The following is a 17,160-nucleotide window of genomic DNA, read 5'->3' as shown; positions in this document are numbered from 1 at the left end:
GTTTTTTTTACACTACCATTGAGAAATTTTAACCAAACTATGTTACAGACTTTTCATTAAGACCCTAAAGAATCATATCAACTTGTGGAAAATGGCCATCCTATGACCATTACTTTGATAATCAAAGTAAGAAAAATCTGATTGCTTTTGCTATGCTTTTAGCCCGGAGGTTAATACTGCCCAAATGGAAAGAAAAATCCCCAAATTGTTGTGGGTAGGGATGTTATCTAAAAAAATGAAAAAGATGTCTAACTGTATTATATGTCTCATGTTTGACAAAATATTAAATAAATACACTTTGGAACAAAGATAACAATGAACTGTTGGGATATAAAATTAGCTGCTATTAGTAAATTAAATGTGTTTGAGTGAATGCAAAGGATGGTAAGGTCACTGACCTTGAGAAATGTTGTTGTTGTTAGGTTCATTCTGGAGTTGCTGTCAACCTGTGAAATGTTTATATAATCATTATTGTAATGCTTTGCACACTGCTTTGGTTTAAATTTATTTACAGTTTATAGTCAATAATTGGGAAATTGTTGAAACCAATCACCGTTGAGTAACATTATATTTCTATGGGAGTCTCTAACATATTTAAGATAGTAAAGAAATAGCAGTTCTCACCACAGCATCCACAGCTGGAGAATTATCACCCACTATCAACAAAGCTGGACACCTGACATGAAGACAAATCATTTAGTGATTGAAGCACAATTTTAAGGTCTAGGCACTTGTCAAAATCTCGTATGTCTACTGTCATCAGGTGGGACTTACTGGAGGGTTCGTGCATTTACGTTTCCTCCTTGTACTGGTCTCTCAATCTCAAGATTCCGTCGGCTGAGAAATGATGGAAAGATGAGGCTTTCAGAAACTTGTTGGTGAATTACAACTGTTTTCTCTGCAGCATTGCAGTATATGGATGATATAGTTACTATAAATTGTATTTAAAGAATCAAACCCAGGAGCTGAGCGACTGCAGACACAGATTGCATTGGTGATACCTTTTGTAGGACTTGACGAACTGCTGCAGGTTGGACTGGTTAATGTTTGCAATTAAAGATTGACGGAAGGTTGCGATCAGTTCATGATTGTTCTGTATCTCCTCCTACAACATAAGTAATTGTTAGCATTATCCTGTCAAAACAGTCAAAATTAACTTGCAGGCTATCATTTCAAAAGCTCATTATTAATCAGTCAAATTATTCATAGGCTTCCTCAGTTCTTACCTTTCCAAACAGGTGTGAAATGACTGTATCAGGGAGAGCATGAGTCCAGCTTGTAATCTGCCGAGAATGTAACGCTTTAGTGATGATTTGTGCAATGGCATGGCTTTGAACAATTATATAAGCTCATTCAAATGAGTTTAATAATGCAGTCATTTCAAATCTCATGAGATTGCAAATCTAGCAGGGGAAAAAAATCAGTTTTATACCTTTTGTGCTGCCCAGTCCATGAAACCCTCTGCCTGCACACTCAAATTAATCAGAACAAGACCTTCCACCATGTCTGGATGTTTGAGCTTTAAGAGACGCATGCAAAAATCAATAATTAATGCAAAAATGCAAAATAATAGAAAATGTTAATTATCAAAAGGAAACATTCCTGTGATTTAACAACTGATTTAACACCTGGCGATAATAATCAGCAGGATAACATTGCAAATTGCTTTGTTGCCAAAGCTGCAGAATTGTAATCCATGCTATTCAAAGCAATTCAAAATGCAACTGAGAGGAAAATTATATAAAACTCACTGCAAAGCGAGCAAGGATGTTGGCTCCAGCTCCAACCGCCATTCTAATCACACTCTTCAGAGTATGAGGGAAAAAGAGCACGCATTCAGGTAGGTTTGGATCAAGACCACTACAAGCCTCAAAAATAAGAGTTAAACATACCAGTTTTAAGCATTTAAGACTTACCCAAAATGATTGAGGACCATAGGGAGGGTTTCTGAGAGCTGATCCATAGAAGGGTAGGTATACCTACAATAATAACAGACAGTTCTTTAACAGCCTCACACATGTGGAACAATATGGAGGTCAAACACTATGGCGTTCCAATCAAACAGCACGACAGGTTCATTAGGTTTGGCTGATGGCCTTCCAGGCATTAGCGAGGTCATAATCTGTCGGGATGCTGTTCTGGAAGGTTGGATTATGGGCAGTGGATGTCCATTACGTTGCTCTAGCAGATGGCAGATCATAAACATACTCTGCTCCCCTCAGACCCTACAAGTGACATGCTGACCTACATTCTGCCAGTCTGGTGCCATAGGGTGCTGATTAAAGCTGTCTGCATTATATTTCCTAGAGCTGATCTGCTCCGATTTGAGCAGATTTTAAATGGATTTCCTGTTTTAGGTGCTAGGGAAATCAACCTAAAGATGTTTTTTGTCTTTGTTGACAGAATGAGTAAGAGTGACCATTCACTTTCAATTTTGAGACATAAATCTGAAGGATTTAGTTAATCGTATGCCTTCGGATGCTCTGATAGACCTGAAACCATAATATCTCTTACCAAAAAGTAGTATACTTCAAGTTTATTTTATTAAGTATACTTAAGTAAAGTTCAAGTATATTTTTAAGTATACTTTATGTAGTAAGTATACAAATATCAGTGTACTAGTAGTATACTTGTAAGTGTACTATTTCAATACTCCTTGGGACTAAATTGGCCCACTTTCTAGTGTATAAAAGTATACTTTAAGTATAACAACAAGTATACTCGTAAGTTTTCTTTAAGTGAACTTTACATCATACTTTAAGTATACTACTATGTCCCTATTTAGGTATTAAGTATATATTTTGTTATATGAATATCTGAACAGGCCATCTGCCATGAGACAGCTATTTCATGATCTGTAAAACCCAAATATCCCTGATTTAAAATTTAATTGGTCTTATAAGAAAAAAAAAGATTTATTCATTTATGCAAAAACAGTTACATACAATATAAGAATGAAAAGACACATTCTAACAGTAATACCCAATCTAAACTTAAAATTGACAAAATTAAAATAAAATAAAAGATGCAGAAGGATTCAGGCGTCACCTGCATGCAGTTTCTTCAACAGTCACTGAATCAACAGTTCCAGGCTATATTTGATGAACAATTGTTTTATGTTGGTAATGTCCTGCTGTTATGTAATTGTTTGCCAAAGTCCTCTCATCTCACAAGGATTCAAACTGCTTTAATGAAGCATTTAGAATACTGAAGAGGCAGTCTTTTTTTTTGGGTGTTCAAAAATGTTTAGCCTACTGTTATTATAATTTAACTCAAACAATAGTACTATTCTTTCCAGAGGTCACAACTGACGTGGACTTTCCATCTGTTGCTGGACATATGTGAGCCTCATCTTTTATTAGGCTATGACCTGCATAAATTCTAAACCAGACAGAGTACTTAACCTATAAAGGACGATGTAAAAATAAATCTAATGACCTCATTTTAATTATTTAATTGATATTTAATTGATGATGATTGATACCACACTAAAAGAAGATAAATTATAAAATAAATCTCATTGTACATTATTATTTTGTAGGACATCTGTACTATTCATTTGAGTAGCCTATTTTGGAAATATGACGTCATTTATATTTCCATATGTCATATGCGAAAATGTTTGCAGATGACATGGTTAAAGTAAGCTAAATTTTACGTTAATAGTTCAATGAGATTAATTCTATTACATGACCCACTGACACATTTTCATCATTGCACACTAGATGGCGCAACATTAGTATATTTTATAATAATTAGCTCGGCAGGAGATTTGAACCTGTATGTTTTGAAGTGAATATGAATATACTTAATTACTACATTTTAACTAAATTTAATCTATTTCAATTATTGTAACTTTTAAAAAGTGCAAATATTAAATATTAATTTCTATTAACTCACGTGTCTTTTATTCAAATTCATGTAAATCAAAACAATAAATATGCATTAGTGTAATTATTGAAAATTTATTCTAACAAGCTTTTTTACACATTATTTTTTTCCCCTCTCGGTTGCTCTGGGTGACGCTACGTCTCCATGGTTGCAGCAGGGGAATCTCCGCGCTTGAGTGCGCTCATGCACCCATACACACACGGATACACGCTGAATCGCATGGAGCGAGTCTGACAAATCGGTGAGTATGAAAAATCAATATGAAAACCACCAGAAAGTCGTCTACTAAGATAAAACTGTGTGTTTAACAGCTTTGTGAAATCGTGTGTGCTCTGGTAATCCGCGCGATTTATGTTTTTGACGGCGGGGAACGCGCTGAGTACGTTATTTGTTTAGTTTTGAAGCTGTTATAGTCAAGAACGTCTCACATATATTCAATATGTCATCAATATAAGTTAACGCCCGGCATATTATGTTGTGAATGTGGTTTTCATGCAGTGTGGAAAGTTACTTTGTCAAGGAAAGTGCTCGTCTGCTACCGGCGTTTTCAGAACAAAAGCGTTGAGGGGCTGTTAGCGTTAGCGCGCTGCTAACGGTGTGTGTGGAGGTATTTCTTTCACACAATACCGATTATATTAAGCATTCGTGTTCATATTTTGTTTGATAATTAAGCAGCACCTAGATAATAAACGTATCTGTATTGTTCTGTGTTAAAAACTCAACCTCGCTTTTGTGTTTTTTGAATGGGGCACAGCTGGACGCATATCAGCATCCACCCATCGCATAACGATGGAGAAAGTAAAAGAGAACCTCTAACTTTGGATGTGCGTGAAAATTACTTGATAAAGTGGAAATGTTGAGCTTGGTTTTAACTCACTAACGCACAATAAAAGCAACAAGTTGTGATCAGACTCGGTTTGTGCATGTGTGCGTTCTCTCTGTCTGGTATCGTGTCCATCTGAAGTCTTTAAACTGTCACTGATGATGCACCTATCATTTGCACAAAAGCAGGTGATGTTTCTCGAACTGCCTGATGATTCAGTTCTACTTAAGTCACGATTTGCGTTCTCATGAAGAGATGTTCCCAGATTAAAGAGCTACATTGTGCCAGGTTATCTATCTCGAGTTCATGTTTCAGTTTTTCTTCTCAGCTGTAGTTGACTGTGTTTCAGATAAATGCTGGCAGAAGGGAACCCAAAGTTGTGGTTGCTGAGATTGTTTATTCTGGATTATTGGCTCTAATATTCCCGCTTTCTAATGTGTTTTGTTGGCTTTGGTACAGAAGGAGCATTTAGTCTGCTTTTGTCTTTTGGTTTGTTATTGATTTCAACTTAAGTTGCTGTAAAATCCTGAACAAGCATATATAAGATACACACATTTATACAAGACATTTAAGTGCATCAGTTGATAAGCTTTCAGGGTTTAAAATATTTGATTTGTAGTTGGGTAGTTTGTGTAGTTTTTTGACACGAAATAGTCCTTTGTTGAGACATGCCAAACTCCATCTAAAAACATATTTTAAATAACATTTTATTTTATTTTTGCAATTATGCATGCAGTATTTAGGATTTCATATTAATTGAGACTGCTTTCTATATATTTGTACTTCTTTTCTACATTACAATTGTATTTTATTTAACTTTTTTTTTCTCCCTCGTGTAATTCCGAACCTGCATGAGGTGATATTTTGAAGAACAGTTTTGGTGACTATTGTCCATTGTATGGACAAAAAAAGAAACAGAAATTTCTAAAAATATCTTCCTTAATAGTCCTCAGAAGAAAGAACATCATACAGCTTTGGAGCAGCATGAGGGTGTAGACCAGTGATCCTCAAATCTGGCTCGCGAGAGCCACTTTCCTGCAGAGTTTAGCTTTACCCTAATCAAACACACCTGAGTTTGCTAATCAATGTCTTCAGGATCATTAGAAAATCACAGGTAGATTTGTTTGATTATAGGGTTGGAGATAAACTCTGCAGGAAAGTGGATCTCGCGAGCCAGATTTGAGGATCACTGGTGTAGACAGAATTTTAAAAAATGTTGGTAAACTATCCCTTTAAGTGAGCTATAGTGAAGATGAAATCTGATTTAAAATGGTGATAAACTGCATTTACCAGTTACAGGACAAGATTTACATTTTCCTTTATACATTTATATATATTTTAACCTGAAATTTGATTTTTAAAAGAATTTGTATGCATCAGCTATTCATTTAACAGATACCTTTAAGCAGCTGACAAATGATACAAGATAATACACTGCAAAAAAATTATTTTCTTACTCAGGATTTTCGACTTGTTTTCCAGTACAAATATCAGAACATTCTTAAATCAAGAAACAATTTACTTGAGAATCAAAATGATTTAAGATATTAAGTCTTGTTTTATGAGAAATGTATCAATTAAGTCAGTTTATGCTTGGGAAGGAAAAGTAAACTTAATTCAAACAGAAAACAAGATTTAGACCTAATATCCTTCAAGTCATTTTCCTTCTTAGATAAATGTATCTTGATTTAAGAATGCTTAGATATTTGTAATGGAAAACAAGGCAAAAATGCAGAATGAGAAAATAATTTTTTGCAGTGTATGAACAAGCAACACATTGTAAACATTAAAACTGGCTTGCAAACACAATCTCTATACTTGTGCGGGAAAGAGATGATAAATTATCCCGATAAAGACGTTCCTGTCACTTCCAGTGAAGTGAGAAATTCGCAGAAAAGGTCAACTCCTTTGTCTGGACTGCAGGTGTTACATAAATTCTGTCTATGAGTGTAGTAGTTTTACTGTCAAACAACCTTACGGTATGATCCTTTGAACTTGTAAGTGAGCCTGTCATTTCTACATAGTTAATTTGTGTTGCAACCATTGCCTGAAACTGTTCATCTTAGCAAACAAACATTGTGTCATCTTTGCAACCACAGACTCCGCTGCAGTGGAAATGTCCTGTAGGTGCAGGCCAGGAGGGCAAGCCCACCTCTAATCAGTATGGCAGGAAGAGTTTAGGCTGGGATGGGTTTCCTCCTACCTGCCGTTCACTTCACCCTGCAGGTCACCAGCCTGCCCTGCTGTTAGTAATAGAATGTTGGAAGAGTTTCTCTTGGCTCTGTACGCTGAGCTTTAAGTGATGACGTAAACTGCCACCATGGGGCAAAGGGTGGCTTCCTCCAAGGCAAGTGAGTTACTCCCCTTTTATTAGGAAAAAGTGAGCAAAGCTGGAAGCTTTGTAAGAAAGGGAGAGATTATAAAGGGGTGGGGGTGTTAGTTTTCTTTTATTTTACTTTTTTCTCAGTTTATGTTTCCCATTATTTTAGCACCACCTCAGCCTCCCTGTGTGTTTTCCATTTCAACACAGATGCTATAGTTTGTGTTTTTTTATTAAAGGGTTACTTCTGTTATTCAACCCGAAACGCAGTGGGTCTAATCAAAGCAAGCTCCTTCATTCGAGGAAAGTCGGCCCCCAAGGGTATGTGACATTTACCCGGCATGCATTTACTGAAGCCTGCTGCTGGGAATTCCTCCCTGAGAACAAAGTCACGAGGGGACGGAGTCTTTAAAACCTGTTACTCGCTGGTACATAATAGTAGTAGTTTCATAGAAGAAATAAGCCGCAGGACTCTCCCACTGCAATTCTGCCTGTCAATCAAAATGGCTTCATCTGACTTTAACGGTGCTTGGGAGTTTCTGACTGCCTGATAGCCACATAAAGAGGCGAAAAAGGGAAGAAAGTAGTGGAGGTTTCAGAAGTGCACTGTTGCCAAATAAAGGGTTATGCTGCGATTCCCAGAAGAGCAGTTGTCTCCGTTCTCTTAAACTGGCATTTAAGGTCATTCTTTGGGTTTAGAAAGCACAATACAGTCATGTTTGGTGGTGTGTATATGTATACACAATCATTGAGCATGCTATTGTAATAGGAACCATTTAATTTAAAGTGAATAAGACATTTTCAAGGATCGTATTACAATCAAATTGCACTTGACCACATTAATGCTGGTGTAAGAGCATCTATTGTGATCAGAGTATGTTCGAAGGGGGGCAAGGATCAGTCTTTTTTTTCCACATGGGGTGCTTTATAACTAGTTTCCCCCATTTCTCACTTCTAATAGCTATTAGTATCATCATGTAGCCTATATGAGAATGTTTCTAAACCAGGAAACACAATAGACCAGATACCCCCCCACCCCAAAAAATCTAATCATTTTGAATTTTCTGTCAATATGTTGTTGTTGTTTTTTTTAGTTTTATAAGTGACAGAAATTATTTGTTAAACTTTGTTAAATAAGTAGTCTTTGAGATCTGGTGTAACGTGTAAATGTTGTCCAGCTAAACAATATGCTGGTGCAAATGTATGTTAACATCTGGTGTAAAGAGGCCCTTAGATGTGGGTCCATTTGATCTGATCAGTTCAGATGTGAAAGACTTTTTGATGTGGAAAAAAAAGATTATTTCAGAAAGAAGATATAAAAAAGAAATATGAGAAGTAGGTCACACTGGCAACTTCATGGGACTACTGTATCTTTTGTATTTGTTGCTGCCAAGGGGGAGAGAACAGATGCCACTTTTGGGCAATCTGTTTGAATTTAGTAACAAGCTTTGGGTGTTTGCTGAGAAATAATTTGCCCCTCATTGTCTTTGGAGTATAACTGGTACATAGGGATGTAACGGTATGAAAAAATTGATCAAAAGTGATGATAAAGGCATTTATAATGTTACAAAAGATTTCTATTTCAGATAAATAGTGTTCATATCGATATCGGAACTATATCGTATCGACCGAAATTAAGAAATATATTGTGATATCAATTTTGGCCATATCGTCCAGCCCTACAACAACAACATTGCATGCTGCTTCTGCGTCAGACTGATGCTGGCTGGACAGGATTTACCGCGAGTTTTAAAAATCTCGATAATCAAATACGGTTTTGGTGATAATTAAATTTTAAATGATAGTACTAACCGTCAGGATATTTTATCGTGATTTATCGTGAAACTGGTAATCGTTCCATCTAGGGCTGCACGATAAATCGCATGAGATATTTAACGCGCATCTTGTCAGAAAGCCGGTTGAACAACGGCTCTGTGTAGTTAATGCTGCTCAATGTGAAAGCACGCACGTGATGGAGATTTACCGCTGATTACAGAACCGGGTTTTCTGACAAGATGCGCGTTGAATATCGCATGCGATTTATCGTGCAGCCCTAGTTCCATCCCTACTGGTACACTACCGGTTCAGAGTTTTTTGTTTTAATGAAATGAATACTTGTATTTAGGATGCTCTGAATTGATCAAAAGTGACAGTTAAAGACATTTATAATGTTTCAAAAGATTTCTGTTTCAAATAAATGCTGTTCTTTTGGACGTTCTGTTCATGAAAGGACTCAGAAGAAAAGTATTAATTAGCATGTTTTCTGCTCTGATAAAAATAAGAATTGTTTCTTGTGCCAAATAAGCATATTTTCCATCACAGGAGTAAATAACATTTTAAAATATATTAAAATAGAAAACAGTTAGCCAATTTGAAATTGTCTTAATATTTCACAATATTGATGTTTTTACTGTATTTTTGACCAAATAAATATGCAGCCTTGCTGCCATTTGCTTAATTTTTGCTTTTTCACAAGTTGAGAGTACTTCCTTCCAAAATCGGTTTCTGTCTTGAGACATTAAATTATGTAAAAATTTTAAATGTTTTTGTACTCTTTTAAATAAGTTGCAGGTGTCTCTTAATCACAAGTGCTCATCAACATGGGCATGTGTTGTTATTAGTGGTTGACCGATATATCGCCAAGGCCGATATTTGGCATTTTTCAAATATTGGCATCGGCCGATACGTTTAAACCTTGCAAACTTAGTCGGATCCAGTTGTGAGATCTTGTGAAGTGTGCATGTGACCTGCATGATCGTGTGTGCTCTGCGTGACGGTCGGTCCATGCAAATTGAATGCTTTAAACATTAAATTCGTGATTTCAAATTATGCTGTGCTTTATGCATTTGCCCACTTGTCATATTCATGTCATTTTCACTGTGTGCTGTATATAAAATGAGTGTTACCTTGGCTTTATTTGAAAAAATATGATTCCCAATGCACAAAATATTCCCAGAATACTGTTGTGCTCTGTTGGTTACAGTTTACTTCCTTTTTAATTATATTTTTTATTAAATATTTATTTATTTGTGAAAAATACTTTGTCATCTAAAGTATAAGTATGTTTATTTTACAAATGTATTTTTTAATCCATTTTCAAATGATTTAAAATTTCTTAAATATGAATTAAAATAAATACAATTATATCGGCTTTATATCGGCCATCGGGCACCCTACTTTCCAAGATATCGGCATCGGCATCGGTTGTAAAAAAAAAACAATATCGGTCGACCACTAGTTGTTATTGCTGTCTCAAGTAGCCTAGTTGTTGTTGTTCTGTCCTATCAGTTGCTTTTTTAACTGTAAAAGACTGTTTGAAAGGAAAGGATCGTCTTCCTCTGATCATCTTGAGCTAAAACAATGCTGTTTCATGTTTAAGATGTGTGGTCCAAGTCATAGTAGATCCTGTCACCAGAATATGTTTCTCTCTCTCTCTCTCTCTCTCTCTCTCTCTCACACACACACACACACACACACACAGACACACACACACACACACACACACACACACACACAGACACACTCACAGACACTCACACACAGAAGGGTTCATTTCCTAAGGCTGAAGCTTTCTTAATGAGATTTCTCCATAATTCTCCCTCTGTCCCTTAGGTGATATGCTGGAGATCTTGACACTGTGTGTGGCTGCATGTGTTCGGGGTAGTTGAGGGAAAAATAGGCAGTGAGTGCCTCACAGGGAGATAAAGAGTCATGGTGGTGTAGTCAAAAAGAGAGAGCAGTATAAACTCGATAGAGAGCGAGATGGAGCACAAGCTGGTGTCCCAACACTCCCAGGGGATTCCTTGTGGCCAGTGTACAGAGACACAATGAAGGGAAATGCTTCCTGTGGGGATCCCATAGAGTTTTGCTACAACTGTATCTTTCTTTTGTATTCATCATTTGCATTCATCTTGCATTCATCTTGTGCAGGGCTTGCAACCCTGCCTAAAAAAAAAACTAACTGTGGTCCACAGGGCAATTGGGAAGCCCCTGAGCTCCAGTATAAACTATAGTTATCATGTGCTTCGGGATTTTGAGGTGATGCAATATCATGAGAGATATCCCAGCGGACTGAGAATCCTCCCTGCAGTTTTATTTCTCATGCAGTTTACACAGGGACGTGCATGTCATGCATGTTGGATAGTTGATTGCAGTAAACACAGAGCCGATCCTAAACTTCTGGGGGCCCAGAAGTTTCTTTTTCTTTAATTTTCTTTTGTTGTTTGATTAACAGATGATGACAGACAGCAGCAGGTTCATACAGTAGGATGCTGTCACGGAATGCACAGATACTGACTAGCATTCGATTACTTTTCAAACTGTTTATTTTCACTTAAGACATAACTGACTGTGTTTAGTGAAAAATCACCAAAACTGACTTTTTTTTACAAATACAAAGCGCAAAGTAGCCTATATCTGTCCGTGTTTCAGTCCATCTTGAATCGCGCACACGGAAAGCGCTTGGGGAACAGTGTCTATTCTTGTGAATTTAACTCCGTTTTTTTTTAGTATCACAGGCATTAGGTATTAGTTCTTTAGTAAGAACGGCAGGAGACTGTATATGACAGTCACGTTACATGATTTGACTGATTTGGATGTTACATAGAAAGGGAGACAGCGCACCGCATTAGGGAAAGGAACATTCATGTTTTCATAACCGCTGGCCAAAATCAAAAAACGAAGCTAAAATTAAATAATCGTTGAGAGCAAGGGGGCCCCCTGGTGTTTCGGGGGCCCTACAAATCCTGCGTACTTTTTTGTATAGGGAGGATTGGCTCTGAGTAAACACAAAGTAATTTTATGTCATTGTGTGCTCATATTCAAACTGTTTAGATATGAGTCAATCTGAAATCCAAACAAGTATCTGATTATGCATCAGCAGTTGTGGCCAAAAATGGCTGACCTGGAACCATGGTGACCCCTGAGAGAGCCTGTGTTTATACTGGTCCATCCAGAGTGAATTGACCTGTCAAGTGAATTAGTGTGATTCTTTTGTAGTGAATACAGAACATACAGCACCACAAGTTTGGTCCCATTCCTAAATGAATGACTCTTACAAAACAATTATTTTTAGTGAATCAAAAATATACAGAATGACTAGTGTACTCTGATCCCTAAATAAATGACTCTAACGAATCTGTTCCTTAAAGTAAATCTAATACATACAGTGTGACCAGTGTAATCCTATAGATTCCGGAACAAATTACTTTTATGAATTAATTGTGCATGAATTAGTGGTTACTTAATTATTGCCTTGCTCACTGAACCACAAGATATTATGTTTGTCTCATCTTATTTGAAATGAACCAAGAACCTGTTATTTGGAAATAAACTGTTGAGGGAAGCAAATAAATGTGAATTTTAAAATATTTCTTCCTCAAAATTAGTAAAAGAATCATTAAAAGCATAGTTAGTTAAATTCCTTACTGTTGACATTCCTAAGAAGCAATCTGCCCTTATTCTGAAGCAACCGATATACACATAACAATAGGCTTTGCCAGTTGCCATTAAATGTTGTTTTTTGATGTTGTCCTCTATGTACTGCCTGTTGTGCTAATGATGCTCTCTGTTGCAAGAATAGAGAGTCAGCGATCTGATTCTGCGTCCTGTAACTGATATGAGCTTATATCTTTATAAATACAAAACTCCTGATTAGGCATGGGCCGATTACTGGTATCAAGGTATACCGCGATTTGAAAATTTCATGGTTTCAAAACCACTAACATTTTCCGTTATACCGTTCCTGCGGTATGCGCTGTTTTTCATGTCTCCTCAAAGACTGAAAGTGTAGGAATCCATCAGGTTGAGTGCAGTGTAGAGAGTAACACGCCCCCTCCCCCTACTGTTGGTGCGAGCGCGGTCAGTCACGTGTGTGTATGACTGCCGAAGGAGCTTCCCCTGGAACTTACGCGATCGGCAACCGGCCGTTTATTGTTTTATTGCAGCCGATCTCTGTTCTGGACTTGCACAAACTGCGTTGCAATGCATATCATTTTCCAAATGCTGCATTTAAAAGCATATGAGACGCAGTGAAAAGGAATAAACCTTCATAAATTTGCGACGTGTTTTCTAAAAGTTTAAACTGTTTTAACTTTGCATGGCTTTCTATACATCTCTTGTGTGAGACGTGCATGCAGCAGAGTCATATTTGTCCGTCTAAAAAATGCGCTGATTATGCGTTCTGTGTGAATGGCTTGGTTTTGGTTTTAACCTAATCAAAATCTTCTCCGCATTGAGCTTCTATATTTCTCTAATATTTTGAATAAATAAAGCAGCAGCTGCGCGTCTCGTGGGCTAGACTAACAAAACAATTTAAAATGCAACAACGTCATGTACATCATTATCACCGCATCTCGCGCACCACTGATGACGCTTCTTGATGCACACCTAACATTGCAAATGTTTATTTTAAATTCGACTAATATTCATTCTTTATTCACAATCTCCTCATCACAGGCAGGCACAGCACTCATTTCAACATGTGTTCGTGTTTGTGTGTGCTGTCTGCGTCACTCATAGCACGTGCCTATATCGTGCGCTATATCGAAAAAAAATTTCTATCGTTATCGAAGAAGGTGTACCGTCGATAAATATCGATACCGTTTTATGGCCGGGCCTACACAAACTATTGGAAGAAAATCCTAAATATTGATTTGGGGGTTTTAGGCATGGGCCAATTACCGGTTTCAAGGTATACCGCGATTTGAAAATGTCACGGTTTCAAAACCGCTAATATTTTCCGTTATACCGTTCAATTCAATTCAATTCAAGTTTATTTGTATAGCGCTTTTCACGATACAAATCATTGCAAAGCAACTTTACAGCAAATTAAGTTTCTACAATATTTAGTGGTAGCTTATCAGTGGTGACTGTCAGTTAATGTACATATGGCAGAAATGTACGGAAAAATCAATTAAAGACGTAATCAAACAGGTCTCTGTTCTGGACTTGCACAAACTGCGTTGCAATGCAATCGTTTTCCAAAATGTCATTTATGTGAAAATATGAAGTCTGTAAACGCCCGTTAACACAGGCTGTGTAGCAGGCAGATCACTCACTGTTCATGATGCACGAACTATTGGAAGAAAATCCTAAATATTGATTTGGGGTTTATATGAATGTGTTTCTGAGGGGAACTGACTGTCTTCAGAAAAGTTTACATGGTATTTTCTTTTAATCTCGTCTCTGTATAGTTCATATTAAAGTGGTGTTTCAGCGCAGTGCTGCTTTGTTTACAGCGGTAACCAAGGAAACGCCATATCTGGTGTTCCTGAAGCGCCTCCCGGTGTCAGAGAGTGAATATGTGTCTCATTCAGAGCTTCTGCTGTTTGCTTCGTTCAGGCATGTATTATAATTTCACAAAGCTAGTCAGAACATTCTGTTTTTGCTTCAAATTGGGTTATTATTAAATCGAATTATGTATATGAAATTATATAACTAAATGATATGAAATGATATAAATTATATGCATTTGAATTATATAACTAAAATTAAATAACTGTAATTACAGATTTAGGTTAAATAAAGATGTCAGTCTTTATTTTTCTTCTTTTTAGGGCAGCAGTAGCTCTAGCAGCAAATCAACCATCCACATCAAAAGCTCCAGGACAGGCCACATTTCAGAAACAAATCAAAGAAAAAATAAACAAATACTACTGTTCCAAATATTCTGTATGTTGCTCAAAATATATTGTTCTTTTTTTTTTTTACCCAGACATTTAAAATTAACACATTTTTGAGCTGTAACAACAATACCGTGAAACCGTGATATTTTTGCTTAAGGTTATCATACTGTCAAAATCTCATACCGGCCCATGCCTACTCCTGATAGCAATTTCCTGACCTATTGGTGTGCAATCTTGATCTTCCTTCATTGACAGCTCATGTGAGACAATCTTGGGCGAGTATGGTATCTTTCACACAGGTCTGGAGTAATGAGCGATGGTGTGAAATGTTTCAGTACAGGCTGAGTGGCAGTAGGCAGATGGGGCTGTCACTGGACTCTTGCTCTCGGAAGGAGAAGGGCCTGAATAAGTAGGACATGTACTTAAAGGCATACCCAAAGGGACTTGTTAAGACCCATCTGGAAGATAAAAGTTATTTCTATCATCCTTGGGAGAGCCCATGAGAACATCCAATGACTTCTCAGAGACATAAAGTGATTGACAAGTTTCCTGAATGCTGTTTGATAGGATGTTGGACGTGGCTATTGCTGCTTTCAGTCTAAAGGCTTGTTCACACCGGGACGAATATCGCGCGCGATTATCGCCGACGTTTAACGCCTCGTGACTAAACAAAGGGCGCCAATGTGAGAGTGCACACCGACGCGCAAAACGCCATTAAAAGCGTCATTTTTAAAAAAAACGCCTCGGGCTCGTTTTCTGGGTTTGACGCGCCGCGTTAAAAACTGGCCGACCAATGAGATTGGCGCTTTTGTTCACGTGCCTGGAGCTGCTGAAGTTACAGTAAAACACGACTTGGTGGCGCTCAAGCACAAAACGGTCTTGCCGAGCACACTTTGATGCCTAACGAGAAAGAGGAAGTAAGTAGACCAAGAAGATGCATTGAGGCAAGATGAATGTAGAGCTGCTGGTCTCATTGGTGTCTGAACACAAAGGGCTTTATGACAAACGCGACAGCGACTACAAAAATCTCAATAAGAGGGAGTTGTTATGGAGAGGAATTGCCGATCAAATAGGATTCGATGTGTATTTCTGTTTTTCATTAAGCGCCATCTAATGTCAGGGAGTGAATTTGCACGTTCACTCGGCTCATCGCCTGCGAAAATCACTTGGGTATGAACACAAAATAAGCGTCGAAAAACGTCGGCGATAAGCGCGTGCGATAATCGTCCCGGTGTGTACAAGGCTTAAGAAGTAGATATTGCAGGGCTCCATAATAAGGTTTGCACTCTGGTCCAGGCCAAGTTTGATAGTGTTTCAGGCTAGTAGAAGGAACAGTCCTAGTCAGAAATAATGTATATATAGCAATAATAAATGTATGTGTGTTTTATTAATTTCTCCAGTGCCGATAGCAGAACTGTTAACGTCAGAGCTTAACGATACTCCGGTCTTTCATAATTTAGCCCTGGGACCGATTAAATACCGGGTTTCGGTACCCATCCCTACCCTCATGTCATTTCAAACCCGTAAGACCTTCGTTCATCTTCGCAACACAAATTAAGATATTTTTGATGGAATCTGAGAGCTGTCTGACCCTGCATAGACAGCAACTAGGGATGTAACAGTATGAAAATTTCTTATCACGATTATAATGACCAAAATTATCAGTATTATCACAGTATTGTTAAAATGTGCTGGAGATGTTCAAAAAGTACCGACACATTAATTACGTCACCAAGTTTTATATTTAAAAATCAACAAACAACAAATAAAATGACTTTTTTTTTTGCATAATCACTAAAACAATAACATTACCAATGATGTTCGGATTTTAAATAACAACTTGACTGACAACAGTTTAATAGCATGTTAAAATATCTAATGTAAATGTTCAAATAAAGCTTTGGAAAAGTTTCATCAAAAGGTAAACATCACATTTCAGCCTTTAAATAAAGAAAAGATATGTCAGAATGATAATTGATTAATAAATGATTATATGTATTTTATCTGCTCCTTAAATAATTCTAGATAACTTATCTGAATTGTTTAAATGTGTAGAATCTACATAAGCTTGTTTTTCATCAACCGGTCAAAATTTACAGCAGGGCATGCAAATTCGGTCAGTTTTTGGACAGATAGAAACTGCACACAGACTGAATGTAAATATAGGTCTCTGTAAATCCACTCGCTCACAGCAGGTGGCGCTGAAGGAAAAGCTGAATTAGAGCTGTTTCCCGTAACCTCAGTGGACAAAGCAGTATTGCGATTAAGAACACTCCTTTAGGTATTACATGGAGCGAAGATGAAAACAAAATGCCATCGAATCGTTTCTGAAGACAGTCAGAACCTTCAGAGGTACATTCATATAATTAAAGGGGTCATATGATGTTGCTAAAAAGAACATTATTTTGTGTATTTGGTGTAATGAAATGTGTTAAAAAGAGGTTAAGGTTAAAAAAACATTATTTTCCACATACTGTACATTATTGTTTCTCCTCTATGCC

At 37.2% G+C, this 17,160-nt stretch overlaps 2 protein-coding genes across 3 annotated transcripts in view; one reads left to right on the top strand and one right to left on the bottom strand.

The window, feature by feature from the left end:
• The window catches only part of ndrg1b (N-myc downstream regulated 1b), a 5,307-nt gene extending 3,188 nt beyond the window's left edge, over positions 1–2,119 (bottom strand). Inside the window, exons 1-9 of the mRNA XM_016533796.1 lie at positions 2,064–2,119; positions 1,917–1,979; positions 1,752–1,812; positions 1,433–1,519; positions 1,227–1,283; positions 1,002–1,105; positions 775–837; positions 625–676; positions 399–446 (exon numbers count right to left, since the gene is read on the bottom strand). Coding sequence (XP_016389282.1) covers positions 399–446; positions 625–676; positions 775–837; positions 1,002–1,105; positions 1,227–1,283; positions 1,433–1,519; positions 1,752–1,812; positions 1,917–1,979; positions 2,064–2,119 — 591 coding nt within the window. The remainder of the gene's footprint in view (positions 1–398; positions 447–624; positions 677–774; positions 838–1,001; positions 1,106–1,226; positions 1,284–1,432; positions 1,520–1,751; positions 1,813–1,916; positions 1,980–2,063) is intronic.
• A 1,920-nt stretch (positions 2,120–4,039) lies between these two features.
• LOC107724783 (protein tyrosine phosphatase type IVA 3-like) overlaps positions 4,040–17,160 on the top strand; it is a 35,335-nt gene continuing 22,214 nt past the window's right edge. For both annotated transcript variants that reach the window (XM_016533813.1, XM_016533809.1), the window contains exon 1: positions 4,040–4,132. The gene's annotated coding sequence lies outside the window, so the exon portion shown is untranslated. The remainder of the gene's footprint in view (positions 4,133–17,160) is intronic.

Source organism: Sinocyclocheilus rhinocerous, unplaced genomic scaffold (genome assembly GCF_001515625.1).
Source record: "Sinocyclocheilus rhinocerous isolate Xijiao unplaced genomic scaffold, SAMN03320098_v1.1 scaffold1717, whole genome shotgun sequence".
NCBI classification, from domain to species: domain Eukaryota; kingdom Metazoa; phylum Chordata; class Actinopteri; order Cypriniformes; family Cyprinidae; genus Sinocyclocheilus; species Sinocyclocheilus rhinocerous.
The sequence above is the reverse complement of the archived record's forward strand: the minus strand, read 5'-3'. Positions and strand labels throughout refer to the sequence as shown.